The 24,098-nt window shown below is 41.3% G+C and overlaps 1 protein-coding gene across 4 annotated transcripts; it reads right to left on the minus strand.

The window, feature by feature from the left end:
• Positions 1–23,417, minus strand: NXPE3 (neurexophilin and PC-esterase domain family member 3). 4 transcript variants are annotated; one of them, XM_082756447.1, is made up of 7 exons: positions 23,172–23,417; positions 18,446–18,534; positions 17,901–18,113; positions 10,085–10,845; positions 8,065–8,138; positions 4,033–4,239; positions 1–3,092 (listed from the first exon to the last, which is right to left on the minus strand). In XM_082756447.1, the coding sequence occupies exons 3-7, from the start codon at positions 17,991–17,993 to the stop codon at positions 2,542–2,544; spliced, it is 1,686 nt and encodes a 561-aa protein (XP_082612573.1). In that variant the 5' UTR covers positions 17,994–18,113; positions 18,446–18,534; positions 23,172–23,417; the 3' UTR covers positions 1–2,541. The 4 variants fall into 4 exon arrangements, with proteins under 4 accessions (XP_082612573.1, XP_082612574.1, XP_082612575.1 ...); XM_082756448.1 differs by having other exon boundaries at positions 18,446–18,537; XM_082756449.1 differs by lacking the exon at positions 23,172–23,417 and adding an exon at positions 22,551–22,632.
• Between the last annotated feature and the right edge of the window lie 681 nt (positions 23,418–24,098).

The raw sequence follows: 24,098 nt of genomic DNA on the forward strand, positions 1-24,098 counted from the left end.
CATTACTCACTCCTCAGTTTCTCCCTTTTTTCTCCCTTTGTCCCAGAGCCCAAAGAATTAACTGGCAATTTCCCTCAAGTTCATGAACTATAAGTTAATCTGTTATTAAAAAAAATAATAATAATATCTAATTAATCTAAAAGGTAGAGGTTCTATCAGACTGTGATTAGATATTTGCTAACAGCAAGCCAGTTCTCTTTCTTTCAGTTGTAACATCCGAAGAGATTCATTCTTTTCTCTTTTTGATAGCTAACAGTGATGAAACATTGCTGTTGAAAAGCACCAGTGAACACTAAAACATTCAGGGAAGAAACACGTTGCCAGAACACTTTCACAGATGATATGGCTTTTTGAGGAAAACCAAATGGTTAGTCCACAAATTAAATAGTATCCTTCAAAGTAAAAGTTTGCAGTCTTATTTTCATTAACATTATTTTAACATTATTTGGATAGATTTGTTATTCAGGATGAAAGCCTTATACTCTCCCCATTTTAAAAAACACACCTAGAAAAGATGAAAGCGGTCATTTTGCATTGTGGTGGCTTACCTTCCCAGACCTGAATGGTCTCCTTTTAGCTGCGGATAAATTGCCATTAACATATTAAAGTAAGAAACACTTACCTAAAGCTAATACATGGGCAGATACTATGTGAGACAGCTGTCAGCAGTAACTGGCAAATTGGACCGCCTTAATTCTGATCTGAAAAGCTAAGAATAAATGCATTTTTGGCGTATGCAACTCCTCCAGTCATTTTTAAACATTTAAAAAAAATTAAGTTTATATATAGACACTACTGACTTTTACATGCTAGATGCCTTTACATTTGGTTTTAAAACAGTCCTCAGCTGTCCTTTAAAATGAACGAAACATCAAAACACTGTTCCTCTAGCTAGTAGCATTAGCTCTCTTCATGTTCCAGCAATAACAGCACAATCTTCCTACACATAGCACCAAACCTGGCGGAGAGTAAAACACTTCTGATACGAAGATTATTTCAATTACTGCACTATGTGCAACCAGCCCATTTATTAATTTTCATCTTCACAGTTTGCTCACAAAGAATCAACTGCCATATTCTCTTTAAGCATTACAGATTTCTTGCGAAACGCTCCATGTGTCTTGACGTATCTCTCAGTAAAGCCACTGAGAAAGCCCTCCTTTGGCTTGAGTGGGACCAGAAATAAGACAACACTGAACACACCTCTGTGACATAATTTGGGGCCTGAATTTAATCAAAACACTGAAACAAAGTGTTACTGATTACAGCTGTAGACAAGTTCAGTCAAATTAGCACCAGCAAACACCGCTGCGAGAGGCCCAAGAGCCACCTGCTTTCACACTGGCAAAAAAAAGTAAACATTTACCAAGCATCTGTATGAACGGCAATCCTGTGTGTGTTTGGCTTTTGGGTGGGAATTTTTTTTTCCACTCTTTATACTGGCAGCAGTGAAGCTGATGAAGTGACAAAATGGTCAAACAGAAGAAGGAAAGGAGGACGTCATCGCTCGGCCATGATACTAGCGTGTGCCAGGCTTACGCTGGTACCCATTTGCAAAACATCATCAAGTGCATTCAAGTAGCTTGGCTTTTCCATACAAGCGCAATGGACATCTGTATGTACAAAAGCACGGAACAGAAGCTCAGCTTTGCAGGAGCATAATGTTTATCTAACAGGGAAGGGAATCATTTTCATTAGGAAATGTCTCAAGCTTCAAGTAGGCAAGCCTGCAATTTTAACACAACTTGCAGAAATTGCCTGAGACAGCGTCTTCACTGAGATCATAACATACACATTTCTCTGTCACAGATAAATCAAGAAGTAGACAGTGTATCAAAGCTCAGAAGAGATTCAGTAGTACAGGAAACCAAACCAAAATATTGGCTACTTGCATTATTTAGCAGCTATCTGTAAACACCAAGGGTGCCTAACTAGTGTGCTCTATTGAATTTCAGCCCATTATTGATGGCTTAATACTACAGGCATTTTGATTGTGCTTCCTTGACTGATATTAGTGGCTTTAGGACACCCACTTCGTATTTCTAATTAGGAAAACGAGAACAGACATTGTGCTTCTCTGGCTGACAGCAGACTGCAGGAGATGCCCCTCAAACTCTGGAACATGGGGAAAGACTGATCCCAAAATCTCATTCCCGAGGTTCTAGGCAGTTCTGAGCAGCGAGGCCCATGCAACAGACTTCGTGTTGTACGGATTAAGCATACAGTGCAGACAACTCGTAAAGCTAATAACCCACGCAGTTCCCTAGCAAATCTTGTCAATTTAATTTAAGGTGCTCTGTAATAATCTGAGATAAAAAGGGTAAGGCTGAAGGGAATCAGCCTTACAGGAAGATACAGCCTGAGCGCCCAGCTCTTCTTTCCAATCTTTCAGAGCTACCAGAGTTACGGCCAGCCACTCTTACTGCACGCAAATACAGTAACCAGAGCTCTTCCACACCATCCAGCAAAAACTCCATAGCTCTGACAAAGACCAGCTTTACTTCAGCCGCAGCAAAGTGTGACATAGGATACCTACTTGTGCTAAGTTTGCAGAGGGCACACATAAGATAGAAATGCATCTATTTGATTCCTAACAATTACTTCTTTTGGGTGCAAGTTATGTGGCAAGTAATGAGCCAGAGACATCTCCCAAGCATCCACAAAGTGCACAGCAATTCCTGAGAACATTTTCCTCATGACAGAATCAAGCTGAAGGGAATACCAGTCACTGTTAAAGAGGCTCACTTCTGGACCAAGCTCCTGAACGTTTGCGGTTCTGATGATGATTAAAGTCTTGGGGCTACGATCCAGCAGTTGAATGACTGACCTCCGAATGTTCCTCAGCCGCCGAATGTACACTTCCACGGGGAAAGTGCTGAAGTGGGACCATATAGTTATGGCTATCACGGTGTTTCTCCCACCCACGATGCCATTCAGCTCGTTGGCAATGTAGCGCAGTTCACTGCTAAAGACGGTTGTAAAGCGAATGGGTGGCCCGTGACAGCGGAATTTCAGTAGGATATTGTGCTTCAGGTCCACAGACATGAAAGGGCCCACGTTCTTAGGGCTCCCCAGATTAAATTCCACTAGATCTGAAAACCCAAGAGCAAACATTAGCAAAAGATGGCATAAGAGATCAAACTATCAACAAGAGACTAGGATCACAAGGCAACAGTAGCGGTATACGAGCGAGTACTTAATTCTAAGAATCCCAGAATGAAACTGAAGATGAGCATTGTAAGTGTATTCTAAAGTGGAGCTTGTCAGTATTGAAATCTGCACGACAGCACACTATACCTTCAAAAGGCTGTCAATGTTTTTTTTAGCTTTCCCAAACTGTTTCTCTCCTGTAAAAGGGGAAATTTCTGAATAGACCCCTTCAGTCACCGCTGACCTATGAGTCTAGAGTTCTTGGCAACCTTTCTGGCAACTTCAGGACTCCATTAAATTTAAAGAAGAATTCAACTGGTCAACATTAAAGAGTCTCAAAGTCTGCATTTCAATGCAATTGAACTACTTTGGGGTGGGAGTGAAAGAGGAATACTTACTTGGCTACTGAAATTCTGTTATTTAAGGAAAAGTTAAAATAAGGGAAACGGAAAAAAGAGCTCAAAACCAATCAACAGTAACGGAAGTCATCTGCTTCCTGAAGTCATTCTGTTACTTCACTTCATTCCAAAATTACTTAAGTTACTGGGCTCCTGCAAAGCCTTATACAAGCACCCTACATGAGTTTTGTTGTGCCCCCTCATGGCCACATACTAACTCACAAGAGCAGTACTGTCCTTAACTGGTGAAACATTCTGTAGACAGTTTAACTTGTGGCTCTTTTTCCCCAAAGACCTACAAATTTCCAATGTTTGCTCAAATGTACAACTGATTGACTTTCTGTCAGCACTTCTGACCATGTTTGGCCTTCCCTCTTCCTAATGATTTGTCATCATCCAGTAAGATCAACTGTGTCTGAGATGGGAGAAATAAAGCTTTGCAAAGGTCTTTAAGGACAAAATCAAACTAAAAAAAAATATTAACCTGGAACAACTGATGTCAGATATTCAAACCACTGCCTTATTGTAGAGTCTCCAAACAAGTGGATTACTTTCCCTTGTAAGCACTTGCTTATATCATCTGACTTGTTAAAATGATGGATCCAGTGTGTTCTTGGCCTCCAGTGATCTTCATAGTAATAACCAGAAGGGGAAACTGTGGGATCTTCAGCTCTGTCCATAGTGCTTGAATCTGGAAGAGAAAATTTCTCTTAAATTAACATACAACAAACAAAGCCTCCATAACTGTCATGGCCATATATACAGTTTAAAGCGAAGTAATATGATATATAACATCAAAAACCTCAATGCAACACATTCCTGTAAGCCCAAATATTTTCCCCGCTATTTCTGCAGCGAAACCTACTGATGCTTGACCACTTATAGTCGAACTATATTTTTGACAACGGTTTAAAAAAAAAAAAAAAAAAGAAGAGTATCTGACATTTTTCATATTTGGACAGAAATGCTCGAACTTGGATGCATGCAGAAGGTTTAGGGGAATATAGGTAGAAAGATCAGCAGAGTACATGATTCTTCTAGTCTGGACAGAATCCCAGAACTCAGAAGCCCCACTATTCCTCCCCCGCCAACATCTGCAATCCTCTGCGCCAAAGTGCACTCCTCCCCTCTAGTGGCCAGCCTGCCGACCAGAGAGGATGAGCAGCTGCTGTGCATTACTGACACTGCTCTACAGGAGCAGCCTCTCCCACTGCAGCACCAGACCCCAACCCCAAGGTGAAAACACGAAGGGGACAACTTGATTCCGCTCATATTTGCTTAAAATAAATAAATCCTTCTACTGAGGAGCCCCCACATTGACACTATGCCTGCCCCAACCACATATGCTGTAAGGATGAAATCCCAAATCATAAGGCCTCCAAAACTAGGAAATGCCAGAATTAGTTATTGGCAATAATTTTATTTGCCCTTTGAATATATAAATTATGTTAATTTTTAATTCCAAGGGTTTCGTATTTTCTCTCTGCTATCTAGCCCCTTCCTCTTTCGGTGCCTGGGGTAGGTTGCCCTCTAAGGAGCAATTAGACTACACCAGGGAAAATCTGTTCTCCAGGACTCCTGCTCACCTTGCAGAAGCTGGACAACATGCTGCAATCAAGGGCCAGAGGTTACAGGAAGAGAAGCTGCAATCTCATGGTTACGTCAGTCAAAAATGGCCTTATTTTTCTTAGTGTCCAGTGCGATACAAGCACACTGAACTTTCTTGAGGTCATTAAGAACATGTTCCTCCTTTACCACACATCTGTTCTAATACCTAAGGGCCTGGGAATGTGCTGACTCACAGTGGCACACAGAGAATCCCAAGGCCACTGCCTGAACAGAGAAGTTTTCTATGGGAGTAAACTGAGCAAGCACAGAGCTGCTCTCTGGCACCAAAACCAGTAGCAGGGACCAGCCACATCCATCTGTTAAAACACTTTTCCACACCTTGGCGTGGAGATTACCTGGCTAAGAAAAGCCCCTGGCCTGTCACAGCTTGCAGCTGTTTGGGAATACACACGACAACGTGGCCAAAATCATGCCAGGGCCCACGGTAACTACGTAGAGGACTGGCAGGGGAGTTCCAGCGCCCAGAGTCATCTTCTGGTGGATGCTTCATTATAACACAGGTGCAAACTATTTACACACTCAAAATCCAAACAAAACAAAAATTAATGAATAAATAAAGCAGGCCACAGGCATCTTTGAACACCCATCCCTACTTGTAATTTTGGGGCCTTGCTGTTTCTACGCAAAATTCTGTGTCTTACATCAGTAGAGGCTAGTTAAACCTTACAGGAACACAGTAAAAAGCAAACCACTGTGTTTGCGTAACACAAAGCCTATAGCATTTATTACTACAGAAAAAGCAGTTAGAAAATGATGATCAGAGGATGATCAGAGGGCTGGAGCCCCCCTCCTATGAAGGAGGGAGTTGGGATTGTTCAGCCTGGAGAAGAGAAGGCTCCGGGGAGACCTTGTAGCAGTCTTCCAGTGCCTAAAGGGGGCCTGCAGGAAAGCTGGGGAGGGACTCTGTGTCAGGGGGTGTAGGGATAGCACAAGGGATAATGGCTTTAAATGAAAAGAGGGGAGATTTAAATTAGATATAGGGAAGAGATTCTTTACTCAGAGGGCAGCGAGGCTCTGGCACAGGCTGCCCAGAGAAGCTGTGGATGCCCCATCCCTGGGGATGTTCAAGACCAGGCTGGATGGGGCTTGAGCAGCCTGGGCTGGTGGGAGGTATCCCTGCCCACGGCAGGGGGTTCAAAAGAGGTGATTTTTGAGGCTCCTTCCAACCCAAACCATTCTGTGGTTCTAAAATCTTATCTTTGGATAATTTCTTAAATAACACATAGCAAATAAGGCAACAGTGCTGATGAAGAAAGAAAAAAAAAAAAAAGAGACACAAAAGCAACCAACGAATAACATTGACTCATCTAATCTGCATGGAATAAGAATCGTACAAAGGAGAAAAAAAAAAAGAAAAAACCAACCCCATCATATGGTCATGTAATTAAAGATGAATTCATTATGCAAATTCACAACTTCAATTCTTTTGCTTCTTAAGTTTTGGTGTAAACATTTTGCATTTTTTTTTTACCTTTTTAATTAATTTTAAAATTAGGCATACAAAAAATACATAAAATAAGATATTAGAACAACCTGTAAAATCACAGTAAACCTAACTCTGACATTTGAAATCTGTGTTCAGTATCATACCAGTTTTGCTCCAGAATTCAAAGTGACATTACTTTGGGATTTTAAGGAGGAAGGTAAAAGCTCTGTTCTGAATAGTTAGAAATCAAGAATAGACAGCAGCTTATATTTCAGAAAAATGAAATTTTAAAAATAAACTTGATCTACATTCACCCGCAAACAGAAATGTATGTGCAAAAACAACAGTACAAGGCATTTAAGTATGCATCGGTCCTAAGAGTCATACACCAGCAATCTTTATTGCAATGTATTGAATTGACTTATTCAGAGCCTGATCCTGGTAGAAGGAATTTCCCTGAGGAATATTGTGTCGTTCCTATCTACCCTTTCTAACCCATCATTAATCCTCAGGAAGCGCAGACAGGCTTTGATCATCTGTATCCTGCAAGAAGGGTAACATAATCAACTTTCAGATGTGAAGCAGTTTCTCTGAGAAAACACAGAATTAAACAAAAGCCATCTCATCTAAAGGGTCTGGAGAAAGAAGGGGGGAAATACCGCTGGCCTAATAGCAGATTTTTTTTAAGTGAACAGCCGAACTAAAAATCAAGAAATGCTGTAGGCTGCTTTCTTTTAAGACTTGATTGCTCAAGTCATGAACTCTACCTTTAAAATCTCCTACAGCCTTATAGAAAAACATCTGAAAACCTTTCAATTACAAAGTAATTCTCTGCGTATCACATTTTATGCAGGGTTTTTAGAGGCATAAAAAGCACACATATGAATATGAATGAGATAAATCCTTTAACTTAGCATAGACTGTGTTTTTGTTCTGTGTTTACACACCATACAGAAAACTGAGGTTCTGTTCCACAGCTTTAGGTTATGAAAACCTGTGGTAACACCAGTGATAGTAATAATTAAATGCAAATAGTCTAAAATCTATTACATTAAGTTCTTAACGAAGAAAAATAAACAGGAAATGCCTCACAGCCAGTTTTGCTAGATTAACCAGAGTGTTTGGAGGGCAGCTACTTTAAGACATTTTCCCTCTCAGTAAATGCCAAAAAAGACACTGTTGGCAAAAGAACAGAAAACTGCTTTTCTTTTTGCTTTTTTTTTTTTCTAAAAATCACACTTATGTATGTAATTTTAGACAAATTTGCTATTAGCCCTGAGCTTACCTTACAGTAACACCCAAAAATGTTAATCTTCAACACACAAATTTTAAAGTATATTTCCATTCCGTGCTATGAAAACAAAGATATCCATTACTACTCATGCTTCTACTTCTTTTTATAGATTTAATTATAGGTTTAATTATCAATTAGAAACAAGAACATTATGAAATTCACTTTACCTGTAAACGGCCTGGGCTTTACAATCACTGAATCAGGTCCACTGGAGAGTATCGGCCTTTTGATGTTCACATCACTTGAATGCAAAATAAAATACTAATATTATTAGGCTGTAAAATTGAAGTTAATATCACTATCACTTTTTCTTAATCCACTTCAAATAAGCACACAGGGCTCACAATAAGATTTTTTTCTATTTAAGTTTACTCCATCTAGCTGAATGCATCATGTATCAATGTCTTTAAGACCACTACCACTGTTCTGAGGCAGCATTCAAGATTTAAGAGCACTAGGACACAAATCTCATGAACATTTTCACTGGTACAAACCTAGATAAAGCTATCAAGCTATTAGAAGTATGTTATATGCTTTGAGGGATTAACCACAAGGACGGGAAGTTCCCAGCTTGTGGTGTGTGTACCACTGCCTGGAGGCAAACCACTTGCAAGGTTATGCTGCATAAGCAGCTCCCAGCTCTGCCTGATCTCTGTAGCTGCTTACCACAGTAAATACCTCAAATCAAGGCGGCTACCACTTTGAGCCTCCGTAATCCCAAAGCACATAGCGGAGCTTGCGGCAGTCCAGCACAATCACCACCTGCAATTTTAGCTCTAGGCTGCGCTATCAGTGGTGTGACCTGCCTCTGGGGATAACAGTAGTACCAGTCAACATCCAACCCACTTCAGCAAGGCCTTCCAGCAGCACTGCAATTTGCTGAACATGGAGACAAAGCTCATCCATTCCCCTAAACACCAAGAGCCATCAGAAGTGCTTGTTTGTGGACATCAAAGAATTCTGATGATTTTGTGTTGCATCCAGATCCCTACCGTAGAACTGTGATAAAGGCAGAGTTTTAATACGAAGATCCTGTTTCAACTTTTGATGCTGTTACACAGCGAACACTCTTCTGATATTTTTCTTCATTTAAGAAAGAACTATTTGGAATTTCTATAAGCCATTTCAGTCAAGAATCTCAGAGCTGAACAAACCAAAAACAAGCTAAGGAAATGTCACATTCCCATTTGTAAGCATCACCAATCAATATAAATATCAGCCATATTTTACAGGTGATACATCTGAGCCACAGCAAGCCAAAAGATCCACTTAGAGACTTGGTAAGGAACAGTCCTGTCCCTCTCCTAATTCAACAATACAGAGCTGCTCCCCTAAAGTCTTTCCCAATCCAAGCCTCAAGTTGACATACGGACGAAACACTTCACTTCCCCACCTTTTTTGGAGAGCAAGGCAGTAGCCTACAACTACAATTCTGACACAGCACAGTAGCTGTCTAATCTCAGCTGAGGGTAGAGGCCAAAGGAGTTGCCTCATGTGCATCCATGCACTAAAGGTATTTTGAAAAAAAATCAGAATCCAGAGGAAAGAGATGACTGAAAATAATCTAATTTGATACCTTACATAACATGCACAAATCATTTCCACTTACTTACAAACTTATTGTTCAGCAGTTTGTTCTGCCAGGTGTTTTCTTCATGACAGACTTAGAGTTATGTCTAACACTTGAAAGTTGTACTGAGCATTACGTTGCCTTACATTTAAGGATGTCCTTTGCTGAGGATAAAAACAATTGATACTTTGTGCAAAAATAAGCTTAAAACCTGGACCTTTTTTTAGGTAGTTCAGACTCTGCCAAAAATAACTCTTAAAGCATTGTTATCAGTATTTCAAGCATAGGTGTGGAAACAAATATAAGGAAACAGTCCCCAAAACCACCACCAGATTTAGACAGCATACTCGTGTGAAATTTAGCAGGTGTGCCCAGGACTGAACACAAAGCATACGGAGAGGGCTACACTCAAGTTTCTTTAGTTTAACATTACTGTACTCTTGCACGGCTGGATGAAGGGGAAGAGACTATTCAACTACTCACATCAAACACCTGCTCCTTCAGGTACACTCCCCCTCTAAGGCTGGCAATCTATTATATTTGTCCAGTAACCTAAAGTTTCTCTTGAAAAAAATAAATACTTGACTGAATACCTATAAAATCAATAACATACATACCTTTGGAAAAAAAGGCTTTCCTCGTGTGTCAGAAGACCTTTCTGATATCCACCCTTGGCATGGCTGATTCGGCTGGCACAAGGGAGTTTTCGTGGCTTGTAACAGAACCATGGCTCACCCGTGTATAGATCTGTGAAGTTACAGACTGGAAGATCTCCAGGCAAGCATACGTTACACTCAGTAGTTTCTGAATACCTCCCAGACTTGAATGAGCTTTTGAAATAGACCCTGTCAGGCCTTTCTTCTCGTAAACGCAGGAGTACTTGGATCGCTTCACTTGGATGGACAAGTGTCACAGATACTTTGACCTCTCCTGGCCAAAGCAATGTAAAAAAGACTTTGTAAAGGCCATTATGGCAATCTACAATCCTTCCTGTCGCTCCAGCTTTCAGCAGAGGAGAGTGGATTCGTGCCTGTAGATAGTCTCCACCGTATTGCTTGGGTTTTCCTTGGAAATCCTTCATGCGAACGAGCACCTCTAGCTGATCACCCACCTTGAAGAACCCCCTAGGCTTCACAATCACAAAATCGCTATGTACTGGATCAGTGCTTTGTAAAAAAGCAATTTTGTCATCGGGGGGTTTTGGCCATTGTATTGCAGCAAGCAACGATTCCTGTTCCACTTGTTCTCTTTTGGACAAAGTCTGCTGCTCGTAACCACAGTAAGGCTTCCTGGTAACTTTAGTTGTCTGTGATAGAGAAGGCTGGTCATTGTTTTCTGTTATCCAATTTGATCCTGAAACCGTGTCATCATCCAGGTGCTGGGAAGGGAAAAGAATACCTGAAACTGTTCTATTAAATAAAACACTGTGAATAACAGATGTTTTTTCAAGGCATGACCCTCAGAATTGGAGTTTGTTTTACATAGTTTTGAAGCTGATCAAATGAAGCAGCTTTACTAGAACACACAAACCTATTACTTTGACTGTGAATATCTAAAGAAACAGTTGTGTGATCTGTGGTTACTCGAAGATAATTTTATCCTTCTCTAGCAAAGAGGCTTTTATATAAAGTATATTGAGTATTTCTTGAGTAGTATTGTTGCTACTAGTGCATGCTGTAAATATCAGCACTGTGAAAAAATTATGGAAGATCATATGATTAAACAGTTAAATAACTCAAATCTAATTTTCTTACTGTAATAATGCTTTAGTCTTAAAGCACTATGCTGGTTTTGCCTTGGATAGAGTTAGTTTTCTTCATAGTAGCTCATATAGTGTTTTATGTTTTAGATTTGTGATGAAAATAGCAGTGACAACACACCAGTGTTTCAGTTGTTGCTGAGCAGCGCTTACATAGAATCAAGGTCTTCTCTCTTTCTTAAGCTGCCTGCTAGAAAGTAGGCTGGGGGTGCCAAGGGAGCTGTGAGGGGACACAACCAGGACTGCTGACCCCCAGCTGATCAGAGGGAGGCCCCATACCACACGGGACTGCGCTCAGCAGTAAAAACTGGAGGTGGGGAAAGAAGTTTGCCAGGGCTGCTGCTGCTCAGGGGACTGGCTGGGCATCAGTCAGCTGGTAGGAAGCAATTACATTTTGCATCACACTTCTTTTAAAAACACATTGGTGGCAAAAGAAAATCAAAAAAAAAAAAAAAAAAAAAAGCCTTTAAATTATCTTTATCTTAACCCACAAGCTGCTTGTTGTTTGTTCTTCTTTTAATTAAACTTTTGCCCTTCTGATTCTCTTCTCCATCCCACTGGGGATAAGGAAGTGAGCAAGCAGCTGCATGGTGCTTAGCTACCTAGCAGGGTTAAACCACAATGAGCACAATGAGGTCTAATAGCTGCCCAACATAATGCAAGGAAATAGGCTTTCTTTGAGACACTACGCTGCAAATTAATTCAATACACCCTTTGGTCATGCTGTCAAGGGAAGCCTGCTGCATGTAGCAGCTGTGGTCATTTCTGTGGTCACATTCCTATCACTTCTCATCTAGTTAGCTAAACTTGCACCTTGAATATACACAACATCAACAGTTAGTAAGTATTTAATTATCAGGTATATGTAACAGAAGTTATCCATATTTCATATAGAAACAAAATATGACAGATCTTTTTACAAGCAAAGATGAAAACTATACAAAGTATCATTCATATGACATCAGATATTATGCTAGTTTAGACTTTAAAGTTTGTTGTTTGTTTTTTTTTTTTAAACTGCATTATTTGCAAAGCTTTAAAAGCTGATTGTACTTACCCATATCCTACTCTCTTCTGTTCCCTTCCTCCACAACTTACTGCTCAGTAACATACTAAAATCCCCAGCACTTATATTAAACCTCTTCATTGGTACAAACCTTTCTTAATCCATATCAAACCTTTCTTAATCCATATCAAGTATCACATTCACATCAAGTAGCACATGTACATACTGAGTAGCTCCCCCTAGTATATTTACTATACTGACGACTGACTTATTGAAATAAAAATAATTGAATCTCTGAGTTGTTCAAATGTCTTTTTGTTTTTTTAATAGAGGAAAGGCAAACGTAACAAGGAACAAACTAACAGGCTTTTGAAGCCAGTTACATAGGAAGTTGGTTTTGACCAGCTTAGAGTAAGAGGATATTGAGTACATTCTAATGTAGGGCAGATATAGAGAAGTTTCTGTTTGATTTCCACATTAACAGCTAAACATGAAATTGTAAACTGTTATATTTTATTTATGTTTTAGCTATAAGAGATAAATTAACAAGTACCCATGCATATACACGGTGTGGATTTTTTGTTGTTTTTCTTGTTTGTTTTGTTGGTTTGGTTTTAATTATGGTTTATAACAGAACCACACACAAATACAAACATCTCTGCATGTTACTTTTACTAACCCAGTAAATTGCAGGCAAAGCTGAGAATGAATCTTAAAGACAGATCAACTTCAAATCTCGCCTACATGCATTCTTGAATTAAGCCCAGTTTCTGTCTTTGGATACCTTCCCGTTGTCTTCCTTTCTTTTGTTCAAGTGTATACATGGCATAGATAATACTACATGGAAAGATTTTTAAAAAATAAGCATATATTTAAACACATCCAACAGGCTGGTAAGTATGTCTGAGTCAGCCAAGGAGGGATGTGGGAGAATAGGTATGTCTGCATAACTCAGGTTCAGTGTACACGCTCAAGAGAAAGTTTAAATATTTTAAGCTGGTTCTTCAAGAGGTGGGAGTGGGAAGGGGTGGAAAAGATGTATATATATATGCTTCCAAATGAACAGCAGAGACACAGCTATCTAAGAAACCCTTAAAAAACAGACCTATCGCCATTTTAACTTTGTATAAATGTATTCATAGTTTTTAACCTATTCTTTCTGTCCAAGATTTGCAAGATGTTGTTTATGACCTAGCTAGCCTTTCTGAAGTCTCTCCAAGGGCGTATCTAAATCTTTCAGTAGAAAATAGTGCAGAGAACACTGAGCCAACTCACACAGTCACAAAACAAAGCAGAGAATGTAAATCAATGTTTCTCAAACAGTCTCCTACACAGACTTTCTATCACGGCACCAGGCCAAAGCTCCTCACTTGTATGCAGCTGAGGTCCCAGACAAGCACTGTCACCTCAACTCAAGCATATTCAGGTTATGGTAAAGCAGAATTGACCACACCACAAATAACTTCCTCAGTCAGTCTTCAAGGAGGAAGGGAGGCAAAGAAAAACAAACAAACAACCTACACCACACCCTCTCCACAAAGGTAAATCCAAACCTTTTCCATATCCTGAAGGACCGTTCTTTCTGTGCCATCCTTTTTCATCCTTACAGTTCTCTTCCAAGCCCAAACAAGGCTGTATTATTGCAGAATTATATGCTAATGTGTGAAAACAAGCTATACTATGTACAGTATTCACTGGAGAAGATATTACAGAGATTCACTTTTCCAATGAAGGCGGGGAAAGCTTCAGCATCAGTTCATATACTGAAAATCCTTGACTGGAAGAGAGAAGCTTTGCAAACCACCTTCCTTTTGGGAGTGCTTCTCAGGCTCATTTCCAAACAAGAACTCAAACTCTCCTTTCTCTATGGCATGGCTTGCCCTGAAGTGGATTGATAGCTCAGTTTACCCCCACTCCATTCCCTATCCCCTCTTTCACTGGCATTTACAAAGCTCTCTGACTCCTGCATGGTAAGAAGTGATACTGAGTCCAGTCAGAAGCCTGCCATGCCGAGCTGTGGGCTCTCTACTCTAATCAGCAGTAAAAACACAATCATATTTCTTGCGGTACGGCAGATAAAAAGCATTGCTCAAGATTTCTCAGGAGTCCTCTTCCTTTATCTTATATAGACTCTTTTACTTTTTAATGCAATCTCCATATTGAATAACACTTGCCCTGCTTTATTTTCATATGCACTCCATTCAAAATGTCTTGGTTTTGAGTGCAGTTCCTAGCATCTGTTTATTTGCTGCATCCTAAAGTTAACCAGAACACAAATGTAATCACAGAGTAATTTAATGGATGTCTACTGAGTAAACAGGCAGGACAGAATAGATTACACTTTAATTAAGCACAAACAAATCCACAAGCTGTTCCTGGCGCACAAGAGATATGCCATAAGCAGGGGAAAAAGGAAGCTGCATTTTCAGAAGAGCTAATGAAATTTTCACCTCAACTATTCAACTTTCAGCATTCTTGCTGCCAACTAAGCAAAAACTAAGTATGATGTATAAGCCCAGCCTGACAATCACACTCTCAGAGTTATGTCCCTGCCATGTTGACCCTGCTCATGGCAGGGGAGTTGGAGTAGATGATCTTTAAATCTTTGATTTAAAGATGATCTTGGTCTTCCAAGTCAAACAACTCTATGATTTTATCATATTCTAGAACAGTTACCGGGGACTTGTTTAGACCTGCAATGAACACTTGTCCTTGTTAAGTGCAAGAACGTAGGTGGCTGATTATAAAAAAAAGAAAGCGATGAATATTTCAATTGCTGCTGAAAAGGTGTAACTCCATCTACATTTCAAAGTCCTGTATCCTCCATCAGCCATAACTGTTGGTTTGGCCTAGTACATCAGGAGCAATTGCCATAAACCTGAGTGTGTCCCAATTAACATCAGAGCAGGAAACATCACAGGAGATTCTCAGATGACAGGCATGGCAGTTTAAAAAGTAGTTCATCCAATAGAGAATCTTAATTAATGCAGCAGACAATGTTTGAAACTGAAAAAACCCCATTTACTGAAAGGCCAGTCATCTTATTTTATGTATTTTTACCAAGGACTTTATCCCTAGATGTTTTCTAAGACAGGCATGAGATCAGTTCATTGCCTTTACTGTCTCACAGCACTGAGTGGGTGTTAAGTTTCTCCAAATGTCAAAGCCAAACCTAAAAAGCCACCATCTGACAGACAAGTGTTCCAGCAATAATCAGAATAAGATGATGCATTTATCTCCTGTAGGCATCTGCATTCACCAGAAACAATAAAAAGCTTTGTTGTATAGTTCTTTTGTTCAGTTCCAGCCGTTCACACTCAACCATTCATTTGTTCTTGCAAGACACTTCCCTGTTCCTACACACTGTCTCTTTTCTAAGTATTTTTAAATAAAATAATGCTCACAACCAACCCTGAAGTGGTTCTATCGCTCCAGAGGTGATGGGTACACAAATACAACCACCCTTGTAACCTAAAACCAAGATGTTGCTCCTCAATACTTTGATCAATAACTTGATATTTTGTAACTAATTATTGAACATTTTCCATTTGCAAGTTTTTCCATGTTTGAAAAAAAAAATTAAGAAGAAAACAAAAATACATTTCTCCTGGTGCCAGAATACAATGGTCAGCTGCCAAGGAAGTAATGACTCCATACTGAGAAGCAAATCAAAAAATAAGTAGTTTATCAAATTTTTTGTGGACAGCTTGATTTTATTTTCACTTTTTAAAAACAAGGTAAAAAAAGCAAGGTTCCAGACAGACATGGGACTGTTGAAAGTTTATCGTTAGTAACTCAAGGACTCAAGATGGAAGATTATTAACATGAAAAAAAGTAAAGTCCTAAAGAAAAAAAAAAAAGCCAAGGAGACTAGTTGGGGGCTAACCAAGAATTGCCTTCAAGTATTTAGCTTTAGTCAGATGAACTCAACGATCTATGGGAAGAAAAGAATATTTGATACATTTGCAAACATGTTCTCAACAATAATCGATAATAAGCCTTCCTTCTAGAGCCTGACTGGATTTCGTTATGGTTAATCTGTGAAAACTTTCTAGAACTTTTTCTGGCTGTGATCCCTACCAGAGAAGAAACAGCATAGATACCTACAGTAGTCTGCCTGAAAGCTATGCCTAAGATAGAGACAAACACCAGTTCAGGTCCATTCAGAAAAGTCGGGACAACTGAAGAGGCTAAAGTTGCATGTTACAGTGTAAAGATTTACCAGAAACACAAAACTGAGTTTGGAATATCAGACATATAAAGGTCAGCAAAGCCATGTAGATACTTGTCATGAACAGTTCCAATAAAAAGCACAGAGTGAATGCCTTTACTGTGTTTTTCCTTTTGCTCTCTTAGCTCTGTCATAGCCCTATTCTCTAAGAAATGCAATTTTAAAAGAAAAAGCAATGAAATAGGCTAGGTTTCAAAATATCAAAGCTGTTCTTCATTCAACAACCTCGATGAAATAAAATAGAAAAGCAGCACAAGATAACAAAAGAACAGCTGCCTTCTACACTATACAGAAATGGCCATACTAACTCAGACTAAAGGTCCCTCAAATGTGTTACCTTACCTTCCAGTAGTTTCCAACAGCAAGTATGTGGGGAAAAATAAAGATCATGTTGTGATACTTCCTCTGAAGACTTATCCATCATCTAGCCATGTATGATTTAAGGACTTCTTCACCAGGGTTGACATCTTTACACTTAATAACTATTAATAGTTTTTTGTTTTTTGTTTTTTGTTTTTTCTGCAAATTCACCCGGACTTTTTGAATATGTGTTTTTAATCAGCTATCCAATCTTACTACAAGGACTTCTGCAGCTTTTCACTGTATGTGGGAAAAATGTCTGCTTCCTTTGAATCAGGCATTATTTTATCTGGCAGATTTTAATTTCATGTCTCCACTAGTACTGGAAAAGGCAACAAACATCCGTTCTTTAGTTATTGTTCCTGTGCCACATGTGATTGCAGATCTCTCAGACATTTTTATTGTCTATTTGAACCTTTTCCAATCTAACTATATTTGGGGTGGGGGGAGGGGAGTGAAGATAAAGGATTTTTAGAGTCCCTCATTTGCATTACTTTATCTGGGCATCACTAGCCAGGAAGAAAAAGACGTTGCAAGAGGAATACATGATTACTGATTAATGCAGCCTGAAAGTACGCCTGCACTGAAGTGATAAGTCAAACACATAAATATGCAAGTCAGACACTGCAGAGGAAAAAAGGAAAAAGCTAAGAGAAGTTGCATCAGTACATGCGGGAGAGCAACTAGCTAGCTAGCAAATGACTCTGTAGAAAACAACCTAGGGGTTCTGGTGGACAGTAAATTGACTAGTATCAACAGCTTAGCCTTGTGACGATGAGTTAACAAGGCCACAAGCAGTCAACTGAGGGAAGTGATAATTCCCCTCAGCTCAACCTTGGCGAAGCCATATGTGGAACACTATGTCTGGTTTTTGGACACCTAGTAACAGAATTAAACTGAAGAGATCAGCTGAGAACGCCTAAGATGACTATGGGTCTGGAGTACATGACATACCAGGAGACGCTCAGGGAACCAGACTTTAAGTCTGGAGAAGACTAAAAGTCACAGCTCCAGTGTTACAGGCAGAAAGGAAAAACATTGTTCAAGCCCCTTGCAGAAGAAACAGTCTCCACTTACCTCTAACTGAAAAAAGTTATGGACCAGCACCACCACAGCCAGTACTGCCATAAGCAGGCAGAAGATTTGCAGTCTGAACGAGTCACGCCACATTGTCCACTCATGTCTTTCCCTCCCATGTTAGACGCTGCCATGATTTCCATTCACCGCAAACACGACTGTCATTGCGTCTCAGCAGTGCGCAAGTGAGTTCAGCTGACTTCCACTTCATTCCTGCAAGCGCATTTGCAAAAATTATATTAAGTGCTAAAAATATTGCCAGACGTACTTTTTAACACCAAAAACATGTAAATGGTGAAACTTCGCAGTGCAAAAAGGGCTACAATAGATGTGGTAATCAAAACAGATTTGTGGCAATCTGAGCAGTACTAACTCTGTTGAGCATATCAAGGCAAAACATTATAAAGCCAATCTCATCTGCATTTGACAGAGAAACATCAAAAGAGTGAGAGATTTCTTTCTGGCAACCACACTGTGACCATCCAGCCATTGTGAGCCCAAGACTTTTAGCAGAAACCTATGGTTTTAGGCACCCCCACATTTACCTGACTGGAGATCCCAAGAAGTTGTTATTAAGGACTGAGTTGTGAAGCAAGTCTGGATAAGCAAGATAAAAGGTATTTTCTCTAACTTCCTGCTGGGGAGAGAGAAGAAAATAGCTGTAACACCTAACAGTTCAAGAGAAGATATCTACCAGAGCTGGATACACTAAAATTGAATGAAAACTTCAGAAATCTTCTCAAACATTAGACTATCCTCTCTTAATTTTTTAATCATCCCTATTGCATCCTGTACTCTTGTGCAGCTCTAATGGTAAATACAAAACCAAAATACTTCTAGAAGAATACAAGATTGATTTCACAAAATATAATAATACCCATGCTTTTATAAAACTTAACTTTCATGTAACATAATGTTTTCTTGATGTTAGGTGATAGGTGGTCTGTTACAGAACCACAGACTTAGCAACTGTTGATAAACCACTTTCACAGCTTAATGCTTCTTAAGTTTGAATCTTTTATCTTGCTCCTTTTTAAAAGTGACAATCTTAAGGTAGTCATTTTGCAAGCAAAATGAGTTCCATTCTTGCAGAAGGAGAAGCTCTGAACGTGGAAACACACAAGAGATTGCAAGGAGAGAGCAGTCTCTTTAAATCCAATATTCTCAGCACTCATGCAAACATCCACTGAGAGCAACAACATAATCAAATGATTAGATAAACTTCACGGAACTTTCTGCAAATAGTTTAACTGAAAAGCTATAGTATTTATTAAGACTATAAGAATAATGTTGCATAAATTTAAATTAAACGTAACAATATATTAAATAGCAAAATTAGCTAATTAAATCATTCACTAGATGAGCACAGAGTAAAAACCTGAAATATATTACCAGATAACCAGGACAGTCTCAAAAGAGACCATATATGAAATTGCTTTATGAAGATTATATGGATTATAACTGTAGTGGCTTTGCTGAGAATTACAGAGATTGCATCTCTGACTAATGAACAAGCATCAAAAGAGCAAGACACCCATTAAAATGAAAGTATCAAACTGACAAAATGCAACAAAAATGCAGATTTGTTGGAGCAATTCTGTGCTAATGTAAAGTATTAAGCTTGCATAAAATATCAACGAGGGTTTTAAACAGTAACTGATGATGAATACACTTAAATAAATTGAAATGCTAATTTAAGACCACATATGACCATTTGAGGAACAGAAGCAAACATAACACAGAAAAAGGTAATTTCAGATTTTGTTGCTGAGAATGCTCTTCAAATCACTGAAAAGCCAGACTAATAACTTTGGAAGTTATTAGTATATCATTTGATGCACCTGGAAAGGCCATATAGACTACTCTCACATATTTTTGTTACTCCATCTAAATATTGCCTGGATCAATCATAACTGCCAAACATCATAAATAGACTCATAGACTCATCTAAGTTGGAAAAGACCTTCAAGATCATCAAGTCCAACCATCACCTTGACAAGTCATCACTAATCCGTGTCCCTTAGTACCATATCCTTAATTCCCTTGAATACCTCCAGGGACGGGGACTCCACCACCTCCCTGGGCAGCCTGTTCCAACGCATGCCCACCCTCTCTGACCTTCCAGCCAGTTTTCCACCCAGCAAATTGTATACCTGTCCAAGCCACGAGCAGTCAGTTTCTCCACGAGAATACTGTGGGAGACGGTAAAGCACTTTACTAAAATCCATGTAAGCACCATCCACAGCCTTTCCCTCATCTACTAAGCGGGCCACCTTGTCATAGAAGGTGATCAGGTTAGTGAGGCAAGGTTTGCCCTTCATAAACCCATGCTGACTGCTTCTGATCAGTCGAGTGTCCCAAATTTGCTGTGTGATGGCAGTCAAGGTGACCTGCTCCATGACCTTCCCTGGTACCAAGGTCAGACTGACAGACCCTGGATCTTCCTTCTTGCCCTTCTTGTAGAAGGAATCACATTTGCTAACCTCCAGTCAACTGGAATCTCCTCGGTCAGCCAGGACTGCTGGGAAATCATTGAAATTGTCTTGGAGAGCACTTACGCCAGTTCCTTCAGTACCCTTGGCCAAATCCCATCTGGCCCCATAGACTTATCGACATTCAAAACATGTAGGAGTTCACACAGTTTCCCATTACACTACAGGGCATCATCTCACTCCCCATCACCAACTCATAAGGCTGGGTATCTTGAGAACAGTTGGCCTTGCTAATAAAGACTGAGGTAGAAAAGGTATCAGGTACCTCAGCCTTATCCTCATCACTAGATTTCCCTTCATATCCAATGGACGAAGATTCTCCTTAAGCCTCCTTTCACTGCTGATATATTTATAAAAGCATTTTTTTATTGTCTTCTGCTACACTAGCCAAATTTAGTTCCAGCTGAGCTTTGGCTCTTCTAATTTTTTCCCTGCACAGCTTGACAACGGCTCTATAGCCCTGAGTTGCCTGCCCCTTCTTCCAGAGTTCATAAACTCTCTTTTTCTTCCCGAGCTCCAGAAGAAGCTCCCTGGTCAGCCAGGCTGCTCCACTTTGAGTGCATCGGGACAGCCTGCTCCAGGACCTTTAAGATTTCATTCTTTGAGAAAGTGCAGCATTCCCAGATTCTACCTATCAAAACCACTCCCAAAGGATTCTGTCAACCAGGTCTCTAAATAGGTCAAAGTCTGCCCAATGGAAATCCAAGGTAGCAGTTCTGCTCATCACCTTACGTACTTCATCAAGGATTAAAAACTCTTATCACTCTGTGATTGCTGTGCCCAAGGCACCCTCCAACCACCACACCATCCACAAGCCCTTCCCTGTTTGCAAATAACAGGTCAAGTGGGGCACCTTCCCTCGACGGCTCCCTCACCACCTGCATACAGAAGCTATTCTCCACACACTACGACAAGCTCTGTTTCCTCTTTGCTGTATTTCTGGCAGACACCTCGGAAGCTGAAGCCCCTCATGAGAACGAGGGCTAGTGATCATGAGACTCCTCCTAGTTGTTTGTAGAATTTTTTATCTACCTCTTCATCCTGGTTGGTCAGTCTACAAGACACACAACAGAATATCAGCCTTATGGGCCATTACCCTGACTCTTACCCAGAGAGGCTCATCCCTTTCATCACCATCACCCAGCTCCACACAGTCGAGGCATTCCCTAACATACAGGGCTACCCCACCTCCTCTCCTTCCCTGCTTCTCTCTCCTGAAGAGCCCGTAACCATCTACTACAGCACTCCAGGCACGTGAGTCACCCTACCACATCACACTGAGGCCAGTCATATCATAGCTCTGAGACTTATCTAAGTCTTCCAGTTCCTCTTGAATATTTCCCACGTTGCGTGAATTTAGGTAGATGAATTTAAGTTGGGCTCCTAATTAAACCGCTTGGTTGGACAAAGTGGCTGGAATTCCTTTGTGCTGTTCTTCAGGTGCTCTTCTGCTGATCCCTTTCCTGGCTCTGGGTAACTATTTCTGGAATTGAACCAATCTGAGCTGGGTGGATTGCAGTTCCCCTCCCCTCGTAACTGTATTTTAAAGCTCTTCTTCACCAGCTTGCCAAGCCTGTAACTGAAGATGCTCTTCCCCTGCTCATACATGTTTAACGTATGAGAGAACAGAGCTGTCTTGCTGAGAAAAAATAGTTTTTGCTCAAAAAAAATCATATTTCTGTAAACGTCATATTTCCTAAAACAAGCAGTTACATGGTTTTAGAGCTTTTTTTAGTAAAGGCCCTAGCATACTTTCAGTTCCACCAGCCATGAATAATAGATCTAGTTCATGTTTTATATAATAGAAGTGCACAAGTATGACAAAAAGCCTTAAATTCTCATCCTATCCTTGGAGTGTTTTCTGGATCCATCCACCTAGGAGGCAGAAAATATCCTTGTAAACAACAAAGGGGAAAAAAAAAAAAAAAAAAGAAACAGCATATACAAATGCATATATATTTATATATACACATGCTGTATATATATATATAAACAGAGGTTTTTTTTTCAGTAAAGTCTCATATGTTGATGATGCAATTCCAGTGAGACAAAATAACATACAGTTAAGACTTGTTAACGGTAAAATTAATTTTCATTTTATGCAATAAACCATGGATTTTTTTAAGGTAAAAATAAATAAATAAGTAAAGCTTCTCACTTCAGACTTATAATTTTGAATTTTCTGCTTTTCAAGTGCTACTCCCGTCAGCTTTGCTCCACTCCAAGTGACGGCAGGCATCACTTTGCGCAAGGTTAGCAGCAAACACAAGCCCAATGCCATTTTTATGCCCGGTTTTCAAGTTCTCTGATGCAGTTAGCGAATTGCCTTTGAAAATAAAGTCATTAAACGCTGTCAGCGCTGCATCCCAACACTTTTCTAAGCAAATAAGCTCAGCGTAGCACACACTAGCACGGCCGCTTCAAAGACCTGCAGCGAAGATCCCTAAGAAAAGCCACTGATAGTGGCGACGGCCACGGAAGAGCACATCGGGAGGGATTTTGGAGCGGAGCCTTGCCCCAGCAGCAGCAGCAGCAGCAGCAGCGGGCAGAGGTCACCGCGCGGCACCCGCCGGAGCCGGGCAGCGCTGCAGCAGCTCCCGCAGCAGCTCCGGCAGGGGAAAACGCCGCACACCGGCACCGAGCCCGACCCCTGCGTGAAGCCCCCGACCCGGGGACAGGGGAAGCAAGCAAGCCCGCGGTGCTGCCGCCGGCAGCGCTGTCATTAAGCCGCATTGCCCCCCGGAGCCGAGCATCCCCCCGAGCATCCCCCCGAGCGTACCTTCCCCTGCGGCTCGCATCCCGGCTGCCCCAGCAGGAAGCACCTTCCGCCGCCCAGACAGAAACCCAGCACCGGCAGCCCTCCTCCTCTTCCTCCTCCTCCTCTTCCTCCTTCTCTTCTTCCTCCCTCCTCCTCTTCCTCCTCAGGCCGCCCGGCTTCCCCCCCGCCGGAGTTTCTCTTCCCCACGGCGGCCCCGCGGCCGCAGGCCCTCACCGGGCCATGAGGAAGGAGAACATGAGGAGGAGGAGGCGGCGGCGGCCCGTCCCCTGTCCCTGTCCCCTGTCCCCGTCCCCTGCCCCTCGGCCCGCCCCGCCGCCGCCCCTCCTTCCCCCGGCGCCCCCGACCCCATCCGCCGCTGCCATGGCGCCGCCGCCCGGCCCCGCCCGCCGCCAGAGGCCGCCCCCTGAGGGGCCCTGCGCTGCGGCGAGCGCTGCGACCGACAAGAGCGAGCCCCAGGGGAGACATGAGGGTGAAAAAGCACCAAGAGGGGCCTGAGAAGCGCCCCTGATATTTTGGAGCCGCACCAGGCCCCTGCGGGTGGCTGGTGTGGAGCACTGCCTGCCAGCGCCTGTGTGGGGTGGCGTTACCAGCCCCGAGCCCCGAGCCCCGCGCAGGGACAGGGCTCTGGCAGGACAAATTTCAGCAGTGTCAGCCCTCGGTGTTAAGGAGAGAAATGGGAAAAATGAGCCACGGTGGCAGCAGGACTTCAGTGCTTGAGGGCATGCACGCAGCCAGAGTGGAGCCTAGCCCCAGTGTCACAGCCGTGTGGCACTCTGGGGCTGGTAACAAAACCCCGACAAGTGGATTTGCCGTCACACATAATCGCTTTGTAAGTTTAGGGATAGCTTTTTCCAAAACATCCACATACTAGCTACTGCTTGCATGTGTACAGGTTAAAGGCACACCTATAAGTTTACTAAGGAATTG

Source organism: Aythya marila (genome assembly GCF_965140915.1).
Source record: "Aythya marila genome assembly, chromosome: 1".
Classification (NCBI taxonomy): Eukaryota; Metazoa; Chordata; class Aves; order Anseriformes; family Anatidae; genus Aythya; species Aythya marila.